The 17,816-nt window shown below is 35.1% G+C and overlaps 1 protein-coding gene across 1 annotated transcript in view; it reads left to right on the forward strand.

The window, feature by feature from the left end:
- The first annotated feature begins 317 nt into the window (after positions 1–317).
- The window catches only part of LOC131804361 (mucin-3A-like), a 221,148-nt gene continuing 203,649 nt past the window's right edge, over positions 318–17,816 (forward strand). The window contains exons 1-2 of the mRNA XM_059127193.1: positions 318–331; positions 13,253–13,968. Coding sequence (XP_058983176.1) covers positions 318–331; positions 13,253–13,968 — 730 coding nt within the window. The remainder of the gene's footprint in view (positions 332–13,252; positions 13,969–17,816) is intronic.

The raw sequence follows: 17,816 nt of genomic DNA on the forward strand, positions 1-17,816 counted from the left end.
TCTTGTGTAGGATGGACCAACTAAAGGTTTGTTTTTTTTTTTTTTTAATTTGGTACCATCTGGAATTATGTGAAGGATAGTGGTAAAAAATGAAATGATCAAATGAAATGGATTTGATGTAAGGAGTTGGTTTTCGAAAATGTGTGCTAAGTGTAAGAATGTAGACTAAATGGAAGGGATAGGGCAGGAATCCCGATTTTTGATATTGAGATCTCATTTGGCATCTGGAATTGAAATATTGATGTGCTGTTGGAAATGTATACTATAATTGTAAGAAAAGTACTAAATTAGGTACTTACTACATGAATTGAGCTGAAATGACATCGTTGGCGTATGTGGTTAATATAAGCAGGTGATTTTCGAAATTTGTTTTTTTTTTTTCGAAAAGTACTATATTTGGTATTGACCTGAAATTTTATATAGAGGGGTCTGTTGGTATCTGGTGTTGAGGTTCGAAAAGTACTTAAGGGTATAATTTTTGATCACTGTTGGTGTCATGAATAAAAAGATGTACTTTGGTTTAAATATGCGCAAAAAATGTTATATTGTTTGGTATTGGGTGAAGTGATAGAACTGAAATTCTGAATTTGATATTGTCACTTTGGTCCCTAGGGTTTACATATGGAAGCGTTGAAATAGTTTGGACAAAAACAAATAATGTGTCCGCATTTTGATATAGCCGCCATACTATGATACCTCGCGATATTCGGTATTTTGATGATTTTTGGTACATTTTTGGTCTAAAATTGTTATTTGTAGGTCATAATGGATTCTAGCTCCGGTAGCGAAACATTGTATATATAGGTCCACGTTTTGGTATAGCCGCCATACAACGGTACCACCCTTTAGTCGGTATCTTGATGATTTTAACAACATTTGTCTAAAAGTTGCCAATTGTAGCTCCAATCAATTGTTTCAAATTTGGTATTAACGAAGATTTGGTAGATGACAATCCTTGAAGAATACTATTTTCTATAGAGTTCCCATTTTGGTATGGCCCCCATATGACGGCCCCACTCACTTTATGGTTTTATTATAAAGTTTAACAGCATTACCCACGCGGGTAATTATATAAAAATGTTTCCTTTACCCAAGGAAAGTTTCGGTAGTACGGCTTTTTACTTGTTGCTATCTACACTTATGGTGGAGAGTTTCGTGGCTCTCAAAACTTTTCTACTTTTTTTTGACTATTTAGGAAAAAATAGTTTAGCGGCAGGTTTCCGACTCAAATTATTTTCAGATTGTGTCCCCAAGTCTAAACATTTATCTTCGCCAAAATTGCCATGGCATGTGTTTTAAAACACCAATTCAACTAATAATTAAATGCGACCTATTATCCCGACATTTATGCACAAACTTTGAATCGAAACTATGCGTAAGCTTACAAAACTCCATGCACATCTGTTTTTGAGAGCTGTCATCTATGAACGAAAAGTATATGCGGTGCGGTTCGGTACGGTTCGGTCTGTCGCTGTTATTGAAAAAGGGACTATTTAGCTTTGCTGTCACATGTTTGAGAATGTGTTGTCTCTCAGCGACTTTACAAGGCATTTGTCGTTAAGCTCGATAAGCAATGTGGATATGTGTGCGTGCGTGTGTGCGTGTCCGTCTGTCTGTCTGTTGGACAATCTTAAATAACCACAAATGAGAGAAGTGACACTTTGTGTTACATACAACACGTAAAATTTAATCCATTAAGAATGTGGACGACTTAAGTGGGTAATCAGTGGCGAATGAAGTTGGCAAGGACTAACTTTAATGTGATGAGAGTATTTTTTGGGTCAGTTGGGGTTCCTCTGAAAGTCTTTAAATATGCAGTGGCCACGAATTAAATATGAGAATGGTATCAACGAGGAGATTTATGCAAAACTTTGAAGCAAGATTTTTTTCCATTTAATTCTGAAATGTCTGTAGTGATATAAAACTGAAAAATAAATAAAACTTCGTTAAAGTTTAACCCCAATTCAATTAGGAATATTTAACTTTTGTTTGAGCATGTTTTTTTCGAGCATACTCAATTGATAATGTTTTTAAGTGAAAATCAAAACGATAGCTGTTTGCCTGCCATGGGCTGGTGATTGTTCTCATTTCGGCAAATTTCATTAGTTAAGTATTAAAAGCAAAAATCCGCAACAAGGAAAAGGCAACAAGATTGCCACATAAAAAAACAGACAGAAGAGAACAGAACAGAATAAAACAGAAGAGTGGCTGGAAGTTATTTGATTAATTAAATTCATCAAGTTGAACATGAAGTAGTCTGGTTTATATTATCAAGAAATAACACACACACACACACTCACACACCCACACAAATATTTGGTATGGTGAGAGAATTGGTTGAAATGGTTTGAAGTGAAATTTCCTCATCCGATTGGGATGAGTAAAACATTTTTAACTTATTGAATTTTTTGCAACCAACAAAATATATCGATTCAATAAAGACAATAAAATGTCTATTTAATTACGTCGTTAAGACTTCAAAAACTTGATAATTAATTATTAAAGTGATGAATATAGGAAATCCTCCTTTCTATACCCTGAATCATATATAGTATGGAGCGTATATTAAAATCGTCATTCCGTTTGGAACTCATCGAAATAATAATTTCAAACCCCACAAAATATATTAAAATTCTAATTCTAGAGTCATGACGACATCAATCTTTTGTCTGCAAGCAGGTCAAGGTTGAAGAGGGCTAATCGGTCCTCGATATTCTATATATGATGATTTTAGCCACAGTTTTTAATGGAATTGCCTGATATTCTACACAAAGAGTTCCTCGCGACTACTTTACCCCCTGAAAAGGAATTGTCTATATACACTGGTGGCCAAAACTAAAGCAACTGAAATTACAACTTTTTAACTGTAACTTTTTTAAAAATTAAGAAAATGAGAAAGTTTTTTTTTTTTTTTTTGTGTTTAAATTAGGCACTTTATTCACTTTTTAAAAAACCTAAAACAAGAAACCAAAATTCATTTTTATATAAAATAATAATGTATGGTAAAGTCAATTAATCCGATTTTGGCTTGGACTAAACAAAACAACTCTGTTGTACATTCATACTTCTCGGTTTTTAAGTACTGTCCAAAAAAGTTTAAAAATGGCTAGAAGCAACACAGCAATTATCAGTGACTATGAAAACAACTTATCACAGAAAATGATTTCCGAGAAATATTTCATAAATATTTCTGTGATTCATAAATATTTCTGTATACTAAGTCGGTTTAATGAAACTGGATCAGTAGTAACAGTCTATAACGGATGAAGGCCGTGAAAAACTTCAGCCCGTACTGATCAACAAATTGTGAGAGAAATAAACAACAACCATTTAAGAGTACAACTGGATTGGTGAGAGAGCTATCATTGAATATAAGCTCGAGATCAGTGCGTAGACTAGTAGTGGTAGCTGGTCTGCATGCCCGTAAGCCATCAAAAAAGCCCTTTATATCGGAAAAATATGAAATGTTTTCGGAAACGCTAATATTAAGTGGTATCCAGCTCAATTGAAAAACATTATATCTGGGATATGTCTACGTTTAATATTAAAGGCTCAGACATGAAAAATTTTACAGTGAGAAGACCGAAAAAATGAAGGACTCAAGCCGCAGTGTTGCAAAGCATGAGGAAGGGTCAAAGATGGCGTTTCACAATTTTTCTTCTATGGACTTGGGTCCTATCCATGAAATAAAGAAAGTTATGAATCGGTTTGTTTACAAAGATGTGTTTGACATCACGTTGTTCCCTTACGCTGAGTAAAATATTAGGCTCATTTGGGTGTTTCAGCATGACAATGATCCCAAACATGCATCAAATATTGGTTGCGGGAGTCAAAAATCGATGTTTTGTCATGGTCGGTACAATCGCCTGACCTAAACTCTATAGAAAAACCTTTGGAGTATCGTAGACAGGAAGATCAAGCGAGATTCGGAAACAAATAAGCACAACATTTTCCAAAGAATTCGGGGGTGCCTGGGAAAGCATACCCAAGGATCAAATTGAACGTGTTATAGATTCAGTGCCTCGTAGGTGTGCAGCTGCTATCAAAAATAATGGATGCTATCGACTACTAGCCAAAATATAATTATTTTAAAATAAAAAATCAAAAAGTTGCTTTAGTTTTGACCAAGCAAAAATTGGGTCATTTTAGCTTTCCATATATTATTTTCGTTCAAAATTATTTTTGTATTTTTATTTTACTTTCTTAAAAGTGAAGTATAGACCTCATTTAAAACTGGAAAAATAATTATGATTTGTTTATTTTTGTAAAATTTACAGGACATTTATTGTCTTTGCGATTTAGTTGCTTTAGTTTTGACCACCGCTATTTTAATAATTGTAGCCAAATTTTGGAATAGTCTGAAAATCCACACAAGGAGTTCCTCTGTGTACTTTACCCTTACTTTTAGCATAGCACCCCATGCAACGGTACCCCCAAATACTCGGTATTTCCATGATTTTAGCGACATTGTTCACCTGAATTGTTTCAAATTTCGTACTTGAAGTGGAAGAGAATTGTCTATGGACGTCCACGTCTTTGTAAAGGCCCCATACAACTTTACCCCCCTTTATTCGGTATTTTGATGATATTAGCTACATTATTCACTAAAATATTTTATCAAATTTTGTATTTGAAGTTCGGAATTATTACTAAAGTCATGACAATGTTGCAACACCACGTCTTCGTATAGCCTCCATATAAAGGTTTCATTTGAGCGGTATTTTTCGACGGTAAATTTAAGTAAATTTTTGTAATTTCACCTTTAAAGTATTTATTCTAATTTATAAATTGTAATTTCCCCACAGGATTTCATATACTTCTAATGGAAATTTAGTTCACATTTTTTGTCTTCTCGAAAACCTAATTTATGTTTGTGATAATTGACAGCACCATTTTCAAATTCATATTTTTCTCATAGTCTTTTTGGGTGTGTCAATGGCAGTACTCAATTCGTTTAAAATTTCTTCAAAATTTCAGTATTTTGGAACGCTATTACAAATTGAACCAAGTGTTTTGCAGTCAAAAAGCAATTTTCCTACAATTTACCAAGTGTTCTGTAATTAGCCAACAAATCACCACGTCGGCAAAGCAAAAGTTAAGTCGCCAAACGCATAAAAAATCGCCAGGTTGGCGGGACATCGCCAAAAAAAGCTAAAACCGATGTTATAAAGATATATACTCTCGCCACTTGTTTATGTATACCTTCTTTAGAGGACATATAAAAAGATTAGACCTACATATCCCAGCGTTGCATCAGATGCAATGTGAGAAATGTGAGGAGAAATGAGAAAATTTTTTCCATGATCGATATTGATCTAAGTTTGATATAAATACCACGAAGTAAAGTTAGAATATATCGGATAGTCGATTCGTTATATGGGATATACACCTTATTTTTCGGAATTTTTGTACTTTTGAGGGGGAGATACCAAAAAGAGTGGACCGAAAAGGATTATATTAAATAAACGTATATCGGAGCCGAGTTCCACCAAATGAAAACGTACGTCCGAAATTCACTCCAATTGGGCTGTTATTAGCCATTTGGTGCACAATGAACCTGATTCGCAATAAGAATATATGCGAGCTATATTCAAATCTGAGCCGATCTCGATAAAATTTGAAAAATGTAGTTTAGAGCTCCATAAAATATCTGGTACCAAATATCATTATTGTGGAGTGCAGGTTACGAATGTGAGCGACTAAAAACCCAAAATCGGATAAAACATACGTATGGGAGCTATAGCTATATCCAAACCGATTTTTACCAAATCTGATGTACTTGCTTCTTGACTGAATTCGGAAATTGCACCATTTCAAGACATTTAGATTGATATTGGCCATTTGGTGCACAATTAAAACGAAAGATATATATGGGAGCTATATCTAAATTTGATCCGATTCTCACAAATTTCAATAGGATTCGTCCTTGGGCCGAACAAATATTCCTTGGAAAATTTCATCTCGATCGGATAATAAGGGCGACCTTCATTTTGTTCACAAAAATAAGCAGTTTTTTTTAAGATAGATAGAACTTTAAATTGTAAAAAGTATACTCTGACAAATCATCATGAGAGACCATTATATGCGTCTTTCTTTTGCCGATTGTGCTCTAGAGCAGTCGACAAATGACCCGTTGTTTTATCGCAAAATTGTGTTCAGCGATGAGGCGCATTTTTGGCTTAACGGGTTTGTTAATAAGCAAAATTGCCGCATATGGAGTGAGACCAATCCACAAGAGACCCTACAGACTCCATCACATCCAGAAAAATGCACCGTATGGTGCGGTTTTCACGCTGGTGGCATCATCGGACCTTATTTCTTCAAAAATGAGGCCGGAGCTCGCGTTACGGTCAATGGAGATCGTTACCGCGCCATTATCAATGAATTTTTGTTTAAAAATATGGATGACATTGATCCGGAGGAGATGTGGTTTCAACAGGATGGCTCTACGTGTCATACGGCAAACGCAACCATCGACTTATTGAAATCAAAATTGGCGATAAGTTGATTTCGAAAAGTGGACCTCTCAATTGGCCTCCAAGGTCGTGTGATTTGACACCTCTCGATTATTTCCTGTGGAGCTACGTGAAGTCACTGGTTTATGTTGATAAACCAGCAACAATTGACGTCTTGGAGGCTAGCATTGTTCGTGTTATTCGTGACATACGGCCAGCAGTGCTCGAAAAAGTGGCCAAAATTGGACGTCCAGAATGCACTTCGTCAAGAACAGCAGCGGTGCCCATATGCCCGAAATCATTTTCAAGTGTTAATGTCACGTATTGATCTTTCGAATAAAAAAATTTGATTAAAATTTAGTTTTTTGTGTTATTTTTTACAATTCCATGTTTTATCGGGCTTAAAAAAATGCACTATAGATGGATAGACAGACGGATTGACATGCATAAATCGACTCAGAAAGTGATTCTATGAAGATCTCCAAAAGTAACTAGGGGTCTATTTCGCTTCCTTCTCCATGTTACAAACAAATGAACAAAGCCATAATACACTTACCACTATGTGGTGTATGGTTTTTATACCATCACCATACCGAAGGAAAATTGATAAAAATAGGAAATATTTTCACGCTCGTTTTAGCAATATTGTTGAACATTTTTTCTTGATATAAAGTGGAAATAGAGGTGCCTTTTGCATATTTATTTTTTCAGTGAAATTTGATGAAGAATAAATTTGTCTTTGACGCCATTATTCTAAAATTATGCTTTGTGGGAGAATTTTGCATAAAATTTTATAAAGTACGGAATTAACCCTAAATATTTTCTTTTTTTTAATATTTGTGAATTTCTGGCATTAAGGTTACGACCCAGACTTTTGATTAAGACTGGGGCATGTAGTTGAATTTTATGACAAACAAATTTTGTAGAATATTTTGACCTGCCGCGATACCGTTTAAAGGGAGTTTAAACCATATTTTGAAAAAGTTATCAAAAGGGCCTATTTGGTGTTTCCTTGAAGGTTAGCCTTTTCGACAAAAATTGTCCTCGTATTATTATTTGTGATATTGCCGGAGACACTATATACCTAAATTGATAGGATTCTAGGGAATCTTAATCCGAAAAAAATTTAAAGAAAGATGTGCGGAATTTGTGCCCTTTATTTCCTTTTCTATGTAAACTTTCAAAACGCCAATACATATGTCTCATTTTTTTTAAACTCTACTTTCATAATCTGCTAGAGTTTTTCTATAATTATATCCAGAAATTGTGTTTTGTCGGGTATTGCCATTCGCCCATTCTATAGTTTTAATATTGTGATGGGATAAGCTTTAACTATATCTGATACTCTAATCACTAAAAATGATATTTGTATTTTTGCAACATATTCAACTTTTGAGTAGGAGGCACCACAAGGAGTAAGAGATATTTCTGAACTCTGTCAATTTTTGGTAAAAATATTACGAAGTTTGGACCCAATCAAATGGATATTTCGGTGAGGCAAATGATATATCGCCTGCATCCGTATGGCTTATGTTAATTCTTATTATGAACTCAAAGCACAAATATTCAGAGAATTCCATTGAATAATTTGATTTAAGTCATTACAATTTGAAATATCGGCAGATAACTTTACATAGATGTCATAGGAAAATGTGGAGGGCAGATAGACAATTTTCCGCCAGAGATATACCTGCTACTTAAGAACTCTATAGTTTTTCTATATGGCTCAATAACAACTGTAAGATTTTTTACTACATTTTATTCCCTGATTTTCAAGCCTTGTTAGTACATTTACGTACTTTTATACCCTCCACCATAGTATGGAGGGTATATTAAGTTGGTCATTCCGTTTGTAACACCTCGAAATACACATTTTGGACCCCACAAAGTATATATATTCTTGATCAGCATTAAATTCTATGTCGATTTAGCGATGTCCGTCGGTCTGTACGTCTGTGGAAATCACTCTAGCTTCCGAACTCATTGAAGTAGATTGATGAAAATTTACTCAAATGTATGTTATGTCTGCAGGACTTTTGGTATTGAAAATGGGCCATGTAGGTCCACGTCTTCGTATAGCCCCCATATAACTGTACCTCCCTATATTCGGTATTTTGTTGATTTTAGCGAATTTATTCAACGGAATTGTTTCAAATTTGGTATTTGAAGTTCGTAAAAGATAGTACAGCCCAAGACAGGAAATTGTCTATGCAGGTACATGTTGAGCCCCCATATAACGGTACCTCCCGATATTCGATTTTTTTTAAGTTTCGCATTTCATTATTGTAATGGCTTTTGACAAATGTTACGTATGCAGGTCCATGTCGTCGTATAGACCCTAATATGACAGTTACATTCGGTATTTTTAAGATTTTAACAGAATTTTATTCGTTCCAAATGGTGGCGGGTATTCAAAGTTCGGCCCGGCCGAACTTACCGCTTTTTTACTTGTTTGTACTTTCTTCGTACAATTTCTCTCCGGCATTGATCAATACTATTTTGTTTAGTGCATTTTAGTTTGTATTTTAGCCATTTAAAACGAAGTGTCGAAAATTGATACCTATCCTTACCCTATATTTATTTTAACCCGGCGATCTGTTGAATATTTAGTGAAGTTTGGTCGATATTTTAAAACTCTGGTTTATTGAACACTTTTGCATGAAAAGTGACTCTAATGCCAAATTTCACGATACCAGCTGAAAATAGAATGAAAATATGCCTTACATAAGAATTAATTTTCTTCCGTTTCCAAGGCTCTAATATAATGTGAACATGATCACCCCCATTACGGCACAGATTTTTTTTTTTTTTTTTGCATACTCTGGCTCAAAAAACGTAGTAATTTCATTTTATAATTCTTTCCAAGAATTAGCAAAAACTGAATTCCAATAAATAATCCATTTTGTTAGAAAAAAACTTAATATTGATTTAAATTTTTAATTCTGACACTCCAAGTATGCATGGATTAAAGTTGGTCAAATTTTTTGCGTACAACTCAAACTTTCATCAACATTGTGCTAAAGCTTAATTGCAGCAATACAGCAACAACAACAACGACCACAAAAAACATCCTTAGGAAATATTTAATAATCAAATGTTGTTGTTCTCTTTCGCCTCAGCTGATTCCGAAATTATACGCTGCAATAAACCCTGTTATACTAATCGCCTCAATTTTATATTAACTTTTTTTTTGGTGTGTGGAAAAGAAAAACGAGATTGGCAGATATAGAACAAAATCCCATACAACAACAACAACAACAGCAACAAAGGCGGACAGAAATTTTGCCAATAGCCAACCAGCCAAACACATTCACAGTCCGAGGCACTCCAGCATTCAACCACAGTCTAATAATTTTAACAAGAATTGTTACGATGTTCATTTTTTATTTAAATTCTTATGACACGTCAAATAGAGGGTGTTTTCAAAGTAGGGTGATGGAAAATAGAGACAGAAATATTTTAAGATTTGTATATTTAGTTTTCCATCAAACAAATAGAAGCTTAAAAGGGTATCGATTCTGAAACTAACTCTATATACATAAACTAGCGAATTCCGGCTACTTCGTATGCGGAGGAAGGAATTTATATTAAGTGAATTTATGTGTGATTTTTTATACCAAATAAAAGGTATGAAATAAGCACCCTAGTACTTAATTTCTTGTTATAAATTAAACGATTAATTTCAATAAATCTCAAAATACTAACCTCGCATAAGGTAAATTCATACGTGTTTAGAAAATAGCACATTTCTGTCCAGTAAATAGGTACATAAACTACGTAGATTTGTATTTTTCTTTATTTGTTAATAAAACTATATATCACACTGATCTCAACAGCGAAATGTACAGTTCTAACACTTTTCTAAGTCTATATACCAAATTTAGAACAGTTTAGTACTTTTCGTTAAAATATTGTACGCTTTACAGATCAGCCACTTTCTATAATAAATTTCACTTTTTAATGCTTATTTCCGAAACCCCCCAATATATATTTGCCAAACCGCACAAAAGGTGAACCTAATGGAAAACGTTAGACTTTCAACTCGATCCACAGCCAAATACCAAATTAAGTAATTTTTCGTACGTATTTCCAAAACCACCTCCAAATCTCCATCCATTACACTAACAGTGACCCTTATATAAAGTTTAAGATTTCAAGCAATACCTGTTCCATTTACTACCTTTCTTACAATACTGAACACATTTCCAACCCCAACTCTTTATCTCAACGCTACCCACTAGCAGTGATCGCAATTCCAACATATCAAATTAATAGCTTCTTCCTTTTACCCAAAACGGAATTGTCCCAAATTCAGTATCATTTTGTGCCGATCTTACACTTACGTGCTTACACACATTCCATAACAACCTCCCTTAACAACTGCAGTTCCCAGCATTGATTCTCATACCACATTTCAAGATCTTACCTCTATACGTTCACATAATTCCAATTGGTACTAAATTTAGTAAATTTTAGAACTTTTGGTGCACGTATTGTTAGAATTTGAAAACACGCGGTAGTTTCTCTATTTACACAACACTAAATTTCATATTTGCAGCTCTATACTGCCCCAACACCAAAGTTAATACTATTTAGTATTTTCGAACCTTTTTGGTAGGTATTTTCAAATCCACTCCCATTATTTTCAACTCAATCCCTTACTCAAATATCAAATTGAATACAAATAATTAATTTTTAGATCGTATGTTATTTCCGAAACTACCTCCAAATCACAACGCTACATACTAATACTGACTTAATGCCGAATTTCGGATGTACCAAATTTAGTCCCATTTAGTACATTTCATACGCTTGCAAAACGCATTTCCAAACCCACCAGCATATACCCAAATACCAAAACCAAATTGTGCTGAATTTAGTACTATTTTGTACAGTTTTTACATTTAGTACACAAATCAAAACACCTCTTTATACCAATACCAATTCCCAAACTTACGTTATACTAAAGTAATTCTATTTCCAAATTTTAGGATACCAGCTCTATTGGATCACCCAAATCAAAATTGTAAATAATGTAGTAAAGATGAGTACATATAAGTACAAATTTCCAAAACTGCCTCCATATCCCAATCCCACACTCCGACAGCAATTGTATTTCCAAATTTCAGGAACCACTTGCCACACATAAGAACACATTTCCATAACTACCTACATCATACAATCATCCAATAGAAATCAAATTTCCGATTTTCAAGATTCCATCTCTTTTGCTTCTACCAATATTTTAATTGTACCAAATTTAGTACACATAAGTACACACTACCTACATCATACAATCCAATATAAATCTTATTCAAAATTCTTATTCTCCGGCTCTCGCAAAATATAAATTATACCAAATTTAGTACATATAAGTACGATTTTCCAAAATTTTCTATATACCCCAATCCCCCTATACAAAAGTTATTTGATTTCGCAATTTCGGGGTTTCAACTCTATCGGTTCTCCTAAATTTAAAATTGTACCAAATTTAGTACAATTATGTACACATTGGTACCAATTTCCAAAACTGCCTAGATACCTTAGTCCTACAATGCAATAGTACTCTTCTTCCTTCCTTCTTACTCTTACTTCCAAATTTCAGCATTCCAGCTTTATCGGTTCACCGAAATCAAAATTGTACCAAATTTAGTACCATTTATAACTTTTCGTACACATAAGTGCAACTTTCGAAAACTACCTCCATCTGCCAATCCTACACTCCTGCAGTAATATTAATTTCAAATTTCAGGATTCCAGGTTCATCCGTTCCCACCATACTCTTCATCAGTGACCTTTATATCAAATACCAAAGAGTTCTAGCTTTCTTTTTCTTTTTCGTACCGTTCTCGTACGAATTAAAAAAAGTAAAAAAGTTTGGGCGGCCGAACCTTTTTTTACCCTCTACCAATGAGAAGCAACACGAAATATTAAAAAAAAAATCCGCCGAAAAATGCCGGTCAAATGAAAACAATTATATTTGAGCTATACAAAGTGATGGACCTGCATAGAAATTTTCCATCATAGGTTGCAGTACCCATTACGAACTTCATATAGGAAATTAAAAAAAATGCGGTGAATACTGTCACTAAAATCATAATAATACCGAATATCGGAGGGTGCCATTGTATGGACCTATAAAGACGTAGAGTACTCAGAAGAAACACTTTGTGTAGATTTTCAGACAACTCTATTGAAAAATGTGTCTACAATCATCAAATATACGATATCATGGACCTATATAGACAAATCTCGTCCAGGGAGTAAAGCACTTAGAAAGAACTCCTTGTGTAGAAGTTCAGATAATTCCATCGAAAAATGTGGCTAAAATCATTAAAATGCCGAATATCGGGGGGTAACATTATATGGTATTGTGGACCGACATAGCCCATATTCGAACTTGATCAGCCTATTGACAAAAGACTGACATGTGCCAATCTTTAGTTTCCTTTGATTACATGGCAATTACAATGTTACATAATGATATTTGTCCAATTTTGACACGTATTCTGTCATAATTGAACCCAAACATAAGAGCTTTTTTTCTGGATTTGCAATTTCAAAAATATATAAATTCCCTCACCCCATCCTGAAATGCCCTTTACAACATTGGTCGTCATACTTAAAATTATTGCTCCACATTTATTAAGCTGAATTTTATTCTCTAATTGCATTACATGTTTTCTTTCTTCTCTTCCTCTGTGTTTTTTTTCCCCTCTTTTTGCATTGCCTTCGTTCTTTTCATCGAAATGCCACGATTTTGGTTTACTTTGAATGGCCAGATAAACTAACAAAAGAGTTACGGCCGTAGCAGTGGCCCTACCACAAAGCCAGACAACAGCAGTTGGTGGAGCAACTGTGGCATTTGTAGAGAGTTTCCAATTCAATGCTTTCGATACGACACGTACAACATTTGCCTCGTCCTCGTTGCCGTCGTCGTCGTCGTCATCATCATTTGAAGGAGCCGGTGGTACACAAATGTCTTCATTACCATCATTCTCCACATCCTTGGCCACTTCATTACAGCCTTCAGCCTTTTCGCCGTCATTGTCGTCGTCGTCATCGTCATCTCAAACGGCAGCAGCAGCAGCATATCCTACATTAATATCAACAACATCATCCGGTTTTCATAACACGAAGACGTCCAGAATTATGAGCAATCTCAAAAACAGCATTAGCAGTAGCACACACCCCCTCAGTCCCACAATAACAACGCCCACAGTCCATTTGTTGCCGCACACAACCCAACACCACCGGACCACTGGATATGGCATGCATTCAAAATTCACTGGCAGCACTCGCCAGACCAGCCCCACTGCCATGGGACTCAGTTCCAGTGCATTGCCATCGTTCAAAAATTTTATGAGGAGCACAAAAACTCACAGTGGCAGCAGCACTGCCGGCAGTTACACCAGTACGACAAACAGTGCAAAGCACCAGCAGCATCTACAACAACAGCAGCAACAATTTCCACTTGATTCTACATTTTCTAAAAATCATTGGACAAATTCAGGTAAGTGTCAGTCATGGATAAATGATGGGGGGAATGGAAGTGATGGCAATTTCCCCAGCATAAAGTGCATGTCAAGCGATAACTGAAACTATGCCAGAGTTAGCCGGCGAAAGCTGAAATAACACGAACTACATTAAAGCTGATGGAATAAATGTTAGCAGTTATTTAATGTAGTCCGGTTGCATTTACATCATAAACCTGAAATTTATTGTCAGAAATAAAAGAGTGGGAGAGAGAGAGCAAGGAACGTTAATATTTTATGTGCAAGGGAATATAAATATATTTAAAGCTTTCAATGGGGAAGAGATGAAATACATTAAATAAATTTGAAAAAAATTCTATAACAACAAATTCCAAAGAATGAAAATACGAACTAAAACGAACGAGTTTATAGTTTTTCTACTCAAAAGGGCCACACGAAAATAAGACGGAAATTAAATTTTTGGTCCCAAATCCGTGTCAAGACATTTGGAGACAATCTTGACAATCTTGTACCGTCTGTTGGAAGGTACATAATAATGACATAATAATTCTTTAAGGGAGCTTGCTACATCGGCACACTACTTCCATAGCCTCCTCCACAAACCATAAAACTAAAAAACTGGACAATATCGGTCCACTCCTTCTGATACCTCCACCACAAAAGGTCGTAATTTTCAAACAACTATTTAATGCACAGAAATAGAAAGAATAATTCGATTTTGCTCCACCTTTGCAAATCCTTATATTTGCATCAGTGCTAGGTCAGGTGCGAAAATTGTTAATATCGGCACTCTCCATCAAGTACCTCCCCCACAAAGGGTCAAAATTTTAAATAATTCTAACTCTTACAAAATATGATGTAAGAGTCCGATTGTCTTCAAATTACACATATCAGAATATTTTTATTAACCTAAGGTCTGGTGCGAAGATGGAGATATATCGGTCCTCTCCTTTTGGTATCTCTCCCAAAAAGGATCAAAATTTTGAATAAACATGAAGCTCATAAAACGCGAAATTATTGTCCGATTTCATTCAGTTTAGTGCATCTCAATATTTCTATAACTACAAGTTTTGTTATAAAGATGGTAGTGATCGGACCATTCCTTCTGGTACCTCACCCACAAAGGGTCAAAATTTTGAATAACCAAACCGAGTTTTAAATACGTATTGAGTATCCGATTTTCTTAAAATTTCACATTATTTCTACTAAAACAAGACCCGATGTGAATATGGAATATATAGGACGACTCCTTTTGGCACCTCCCCGCAAAGGGTCAAAATTTTGAATAATAATGTCTCTCATTTAATGCAAAATATGGATCTGATTGTCTCTTGCCTTATTTTATACATCACAATACTTTCATTGACAAGATCTGGTGGGAATATGATATATATTTATTCACTGTTTCTGGTACCCCCTCTGCAACAGTTCACCATTTTGAATATCCACTCGAAACTCGAATGAGCATCCGACTTCTTTCAAACTCGTCACACCTTAATATATCTACTCAAACAGTATTTGGTGTGAAGATGGAATATATAGAAGCACTCATTCTGATACCTTCCCAACAAAGAGTAAAAAAATAACCTAAACTCTCTTTAAATGCGAAATGAGCTTCCGATTCATTCTTAGCTTCACACACTAAAATAGTTCCACTAACACAAGATCTGGTGTGAAGGTGGAATAAATTGATTCTCTCCTTTTGGTACCTTCCCAACAAAGGGTCAAAATGTTGAATAATTATATACTTCAAAGAAATTTTCGGTTTTCTTTCGAATTTTGTCCATTCCAAAAACTTTCCAGTGTTAGATGAAGTGTAATACTTCGTTTCACCGTGTCTGATATATCGCGCTCATTGGAACATTTTTTAAAATTTATCACAAATCTCTTATAAAATACAGAAAGTAATCGGAAGGTCATGTCAGGCTCTTAGGTCCCCCATAACGGTGTGAGAAGTTTGAATAACAATAACGCAAGTCAATATACAGGGTGAGATGAAAAAACAGCAACCAACTTCAGACTGATGTCATTTCTAAACCACTCGTCCGACAGCTGTTAAAATTATTCAAGTGACAGCTCATTAAAGTGCTTAAAAGCGTATAAAAGCATTTTGGTGAGAATTTTCCAGAAAAAAGTTATTCGTGATAGAACTCAAGCATAATAGTGTGATTTCTTTATATTTGACTGGAAAATCAAAAGTGGCTATCGTTAGAGCACTCCAGCATTTAAATGTGAATAAATATTTTGTGTCTCGTACCATCACTCGTTACCGTAATACTGGTAGCGTAGCCCGACGTCAAGGAAGTATACGGAAGAAAACAGCAACATCAGTAGAAATAGTTCGAAAAGTAAAAAAGCGACTTGATCGAAGCCCGCATCGCAGTGGTCGAAAAATGGCTGGTGAGCTGAACATATCGCAATATTCCATTCGGCAGATATTGAAAAATGAGCTGGGGTTAAGCCATGGCCACCAAAATCTCCAGGTACCAGTCCGTTGGACTATTGTGTCTGGAGTATTTTGGAAAGCATGGTTGGCACTAAAAATATCAAAGTGTCGCTCACATCAAGCAATCGCTTCGCCGTGAATGGGCCAAAATACCACAGAGCAACATTCGGGCAACATCACCCTGCTTTCGCTTATTTTGATCTGAAATTAAAAAAGAGGTTCTTAGTTGGTATGATCTACTTCACAAAAGTTCCTAATATAAACGGCTCTACTAAAAATGCAAGGTGATGTAGAGTATCATATAGTCGGCCCGCCGAACTGTAAATTTAGTTATTATTAATATACATGTTAGGATCAAAGCCGTACTTTGGGTGAGTTGTGCACAAATCTCCAACAAATCATCATTTTAAAAGGATGGCGTCCAAGACAGAAATATTCTTCATAAAATTTTACCATAAGTCACCAACGAAGTCCCTATTTCCATTGTATTCCAAAATATTTTTGCATCAATATTCCGAAAAAAACCCGAAAATATTCCTTAATATTTTTGTTTAATTTTCCCCGGATTTTTACAATTTAATACCTGAAAATTTCATAAAATTCCATTTTAAGTTGAGGGTATCCAAAGAAGAAATATTCTACATAAAATTACGTTCGTTAATTGACTTGTCCCCATCGGTGACTATAAATTTAGTAAATCTCTTATTAACATCTTAATGCCATTCGAAGCTGTGCAATATTGTTGGGCTTTAAATTGAAATACATAATCTTCCAATAGAATATTGAATAACTTAATGCTACATGTCCTATGGCATTGCTCTCTCTCTCTCTCGCTTCTACTTTTACTTAAAATCTTGCTTTAAAGCGTCCTTGGTCTAGACGTTGACTGCTTTACTGCTAACCTGCTGATGTTTCACTTAATATCTGCTGGTTTTTGCTCCTCCACCACCTTACTTTGTGCGGTGCTGTGTGGCTTATTTATCCGGCAGCTTGAAACATTGAAACAACAAACCACATTCACCTATTTTCGAATTTTTGCAATCACTTTTTGTTGTTCGTTGCGGATGAAATCAAGTATAAAATTGCTTTTTGTTATTTTCTCAATTTTATTTTCTTCGTTGCTTTCAAGTGCTGCTTATCCTTCGACATTTGTGTTGCCAAACACAATCTGTGGCAAATGTCGTTTCCATCGACGATGTCGAGGAGAAAGGTAGTGCTTACCAACTAGACGTATTAGAACATAATAAAATGTTAGGATTGTGCTGCTGAAGTAGCTTCTGCTATTCTTGATGTTTTTTGCTCTAATGCTGTTTGAATCCCCTTCCGCTCGGGTTGGAGAGTGGGAAAACAAATACACCCTGAAATCGAATGCAATTCCATGTGAGACCCTTGTTACAGAGCACAACAACCAAATTAGAT

Source organism: Musca domestica, unplaced genomic scaffold (genome assembly GCF_030504385.1).
Source record: "Musca domestica strain aabys unplaced genomic scaffold, Musca_domestica.polishedcontigs.V.1.1 43, whole genome shotgun sequence".
NCBI lineage: Eukaryota > Metazoa > Arthropoda > Insecta > Diptera > Muscidae > Musca > Musca domestica.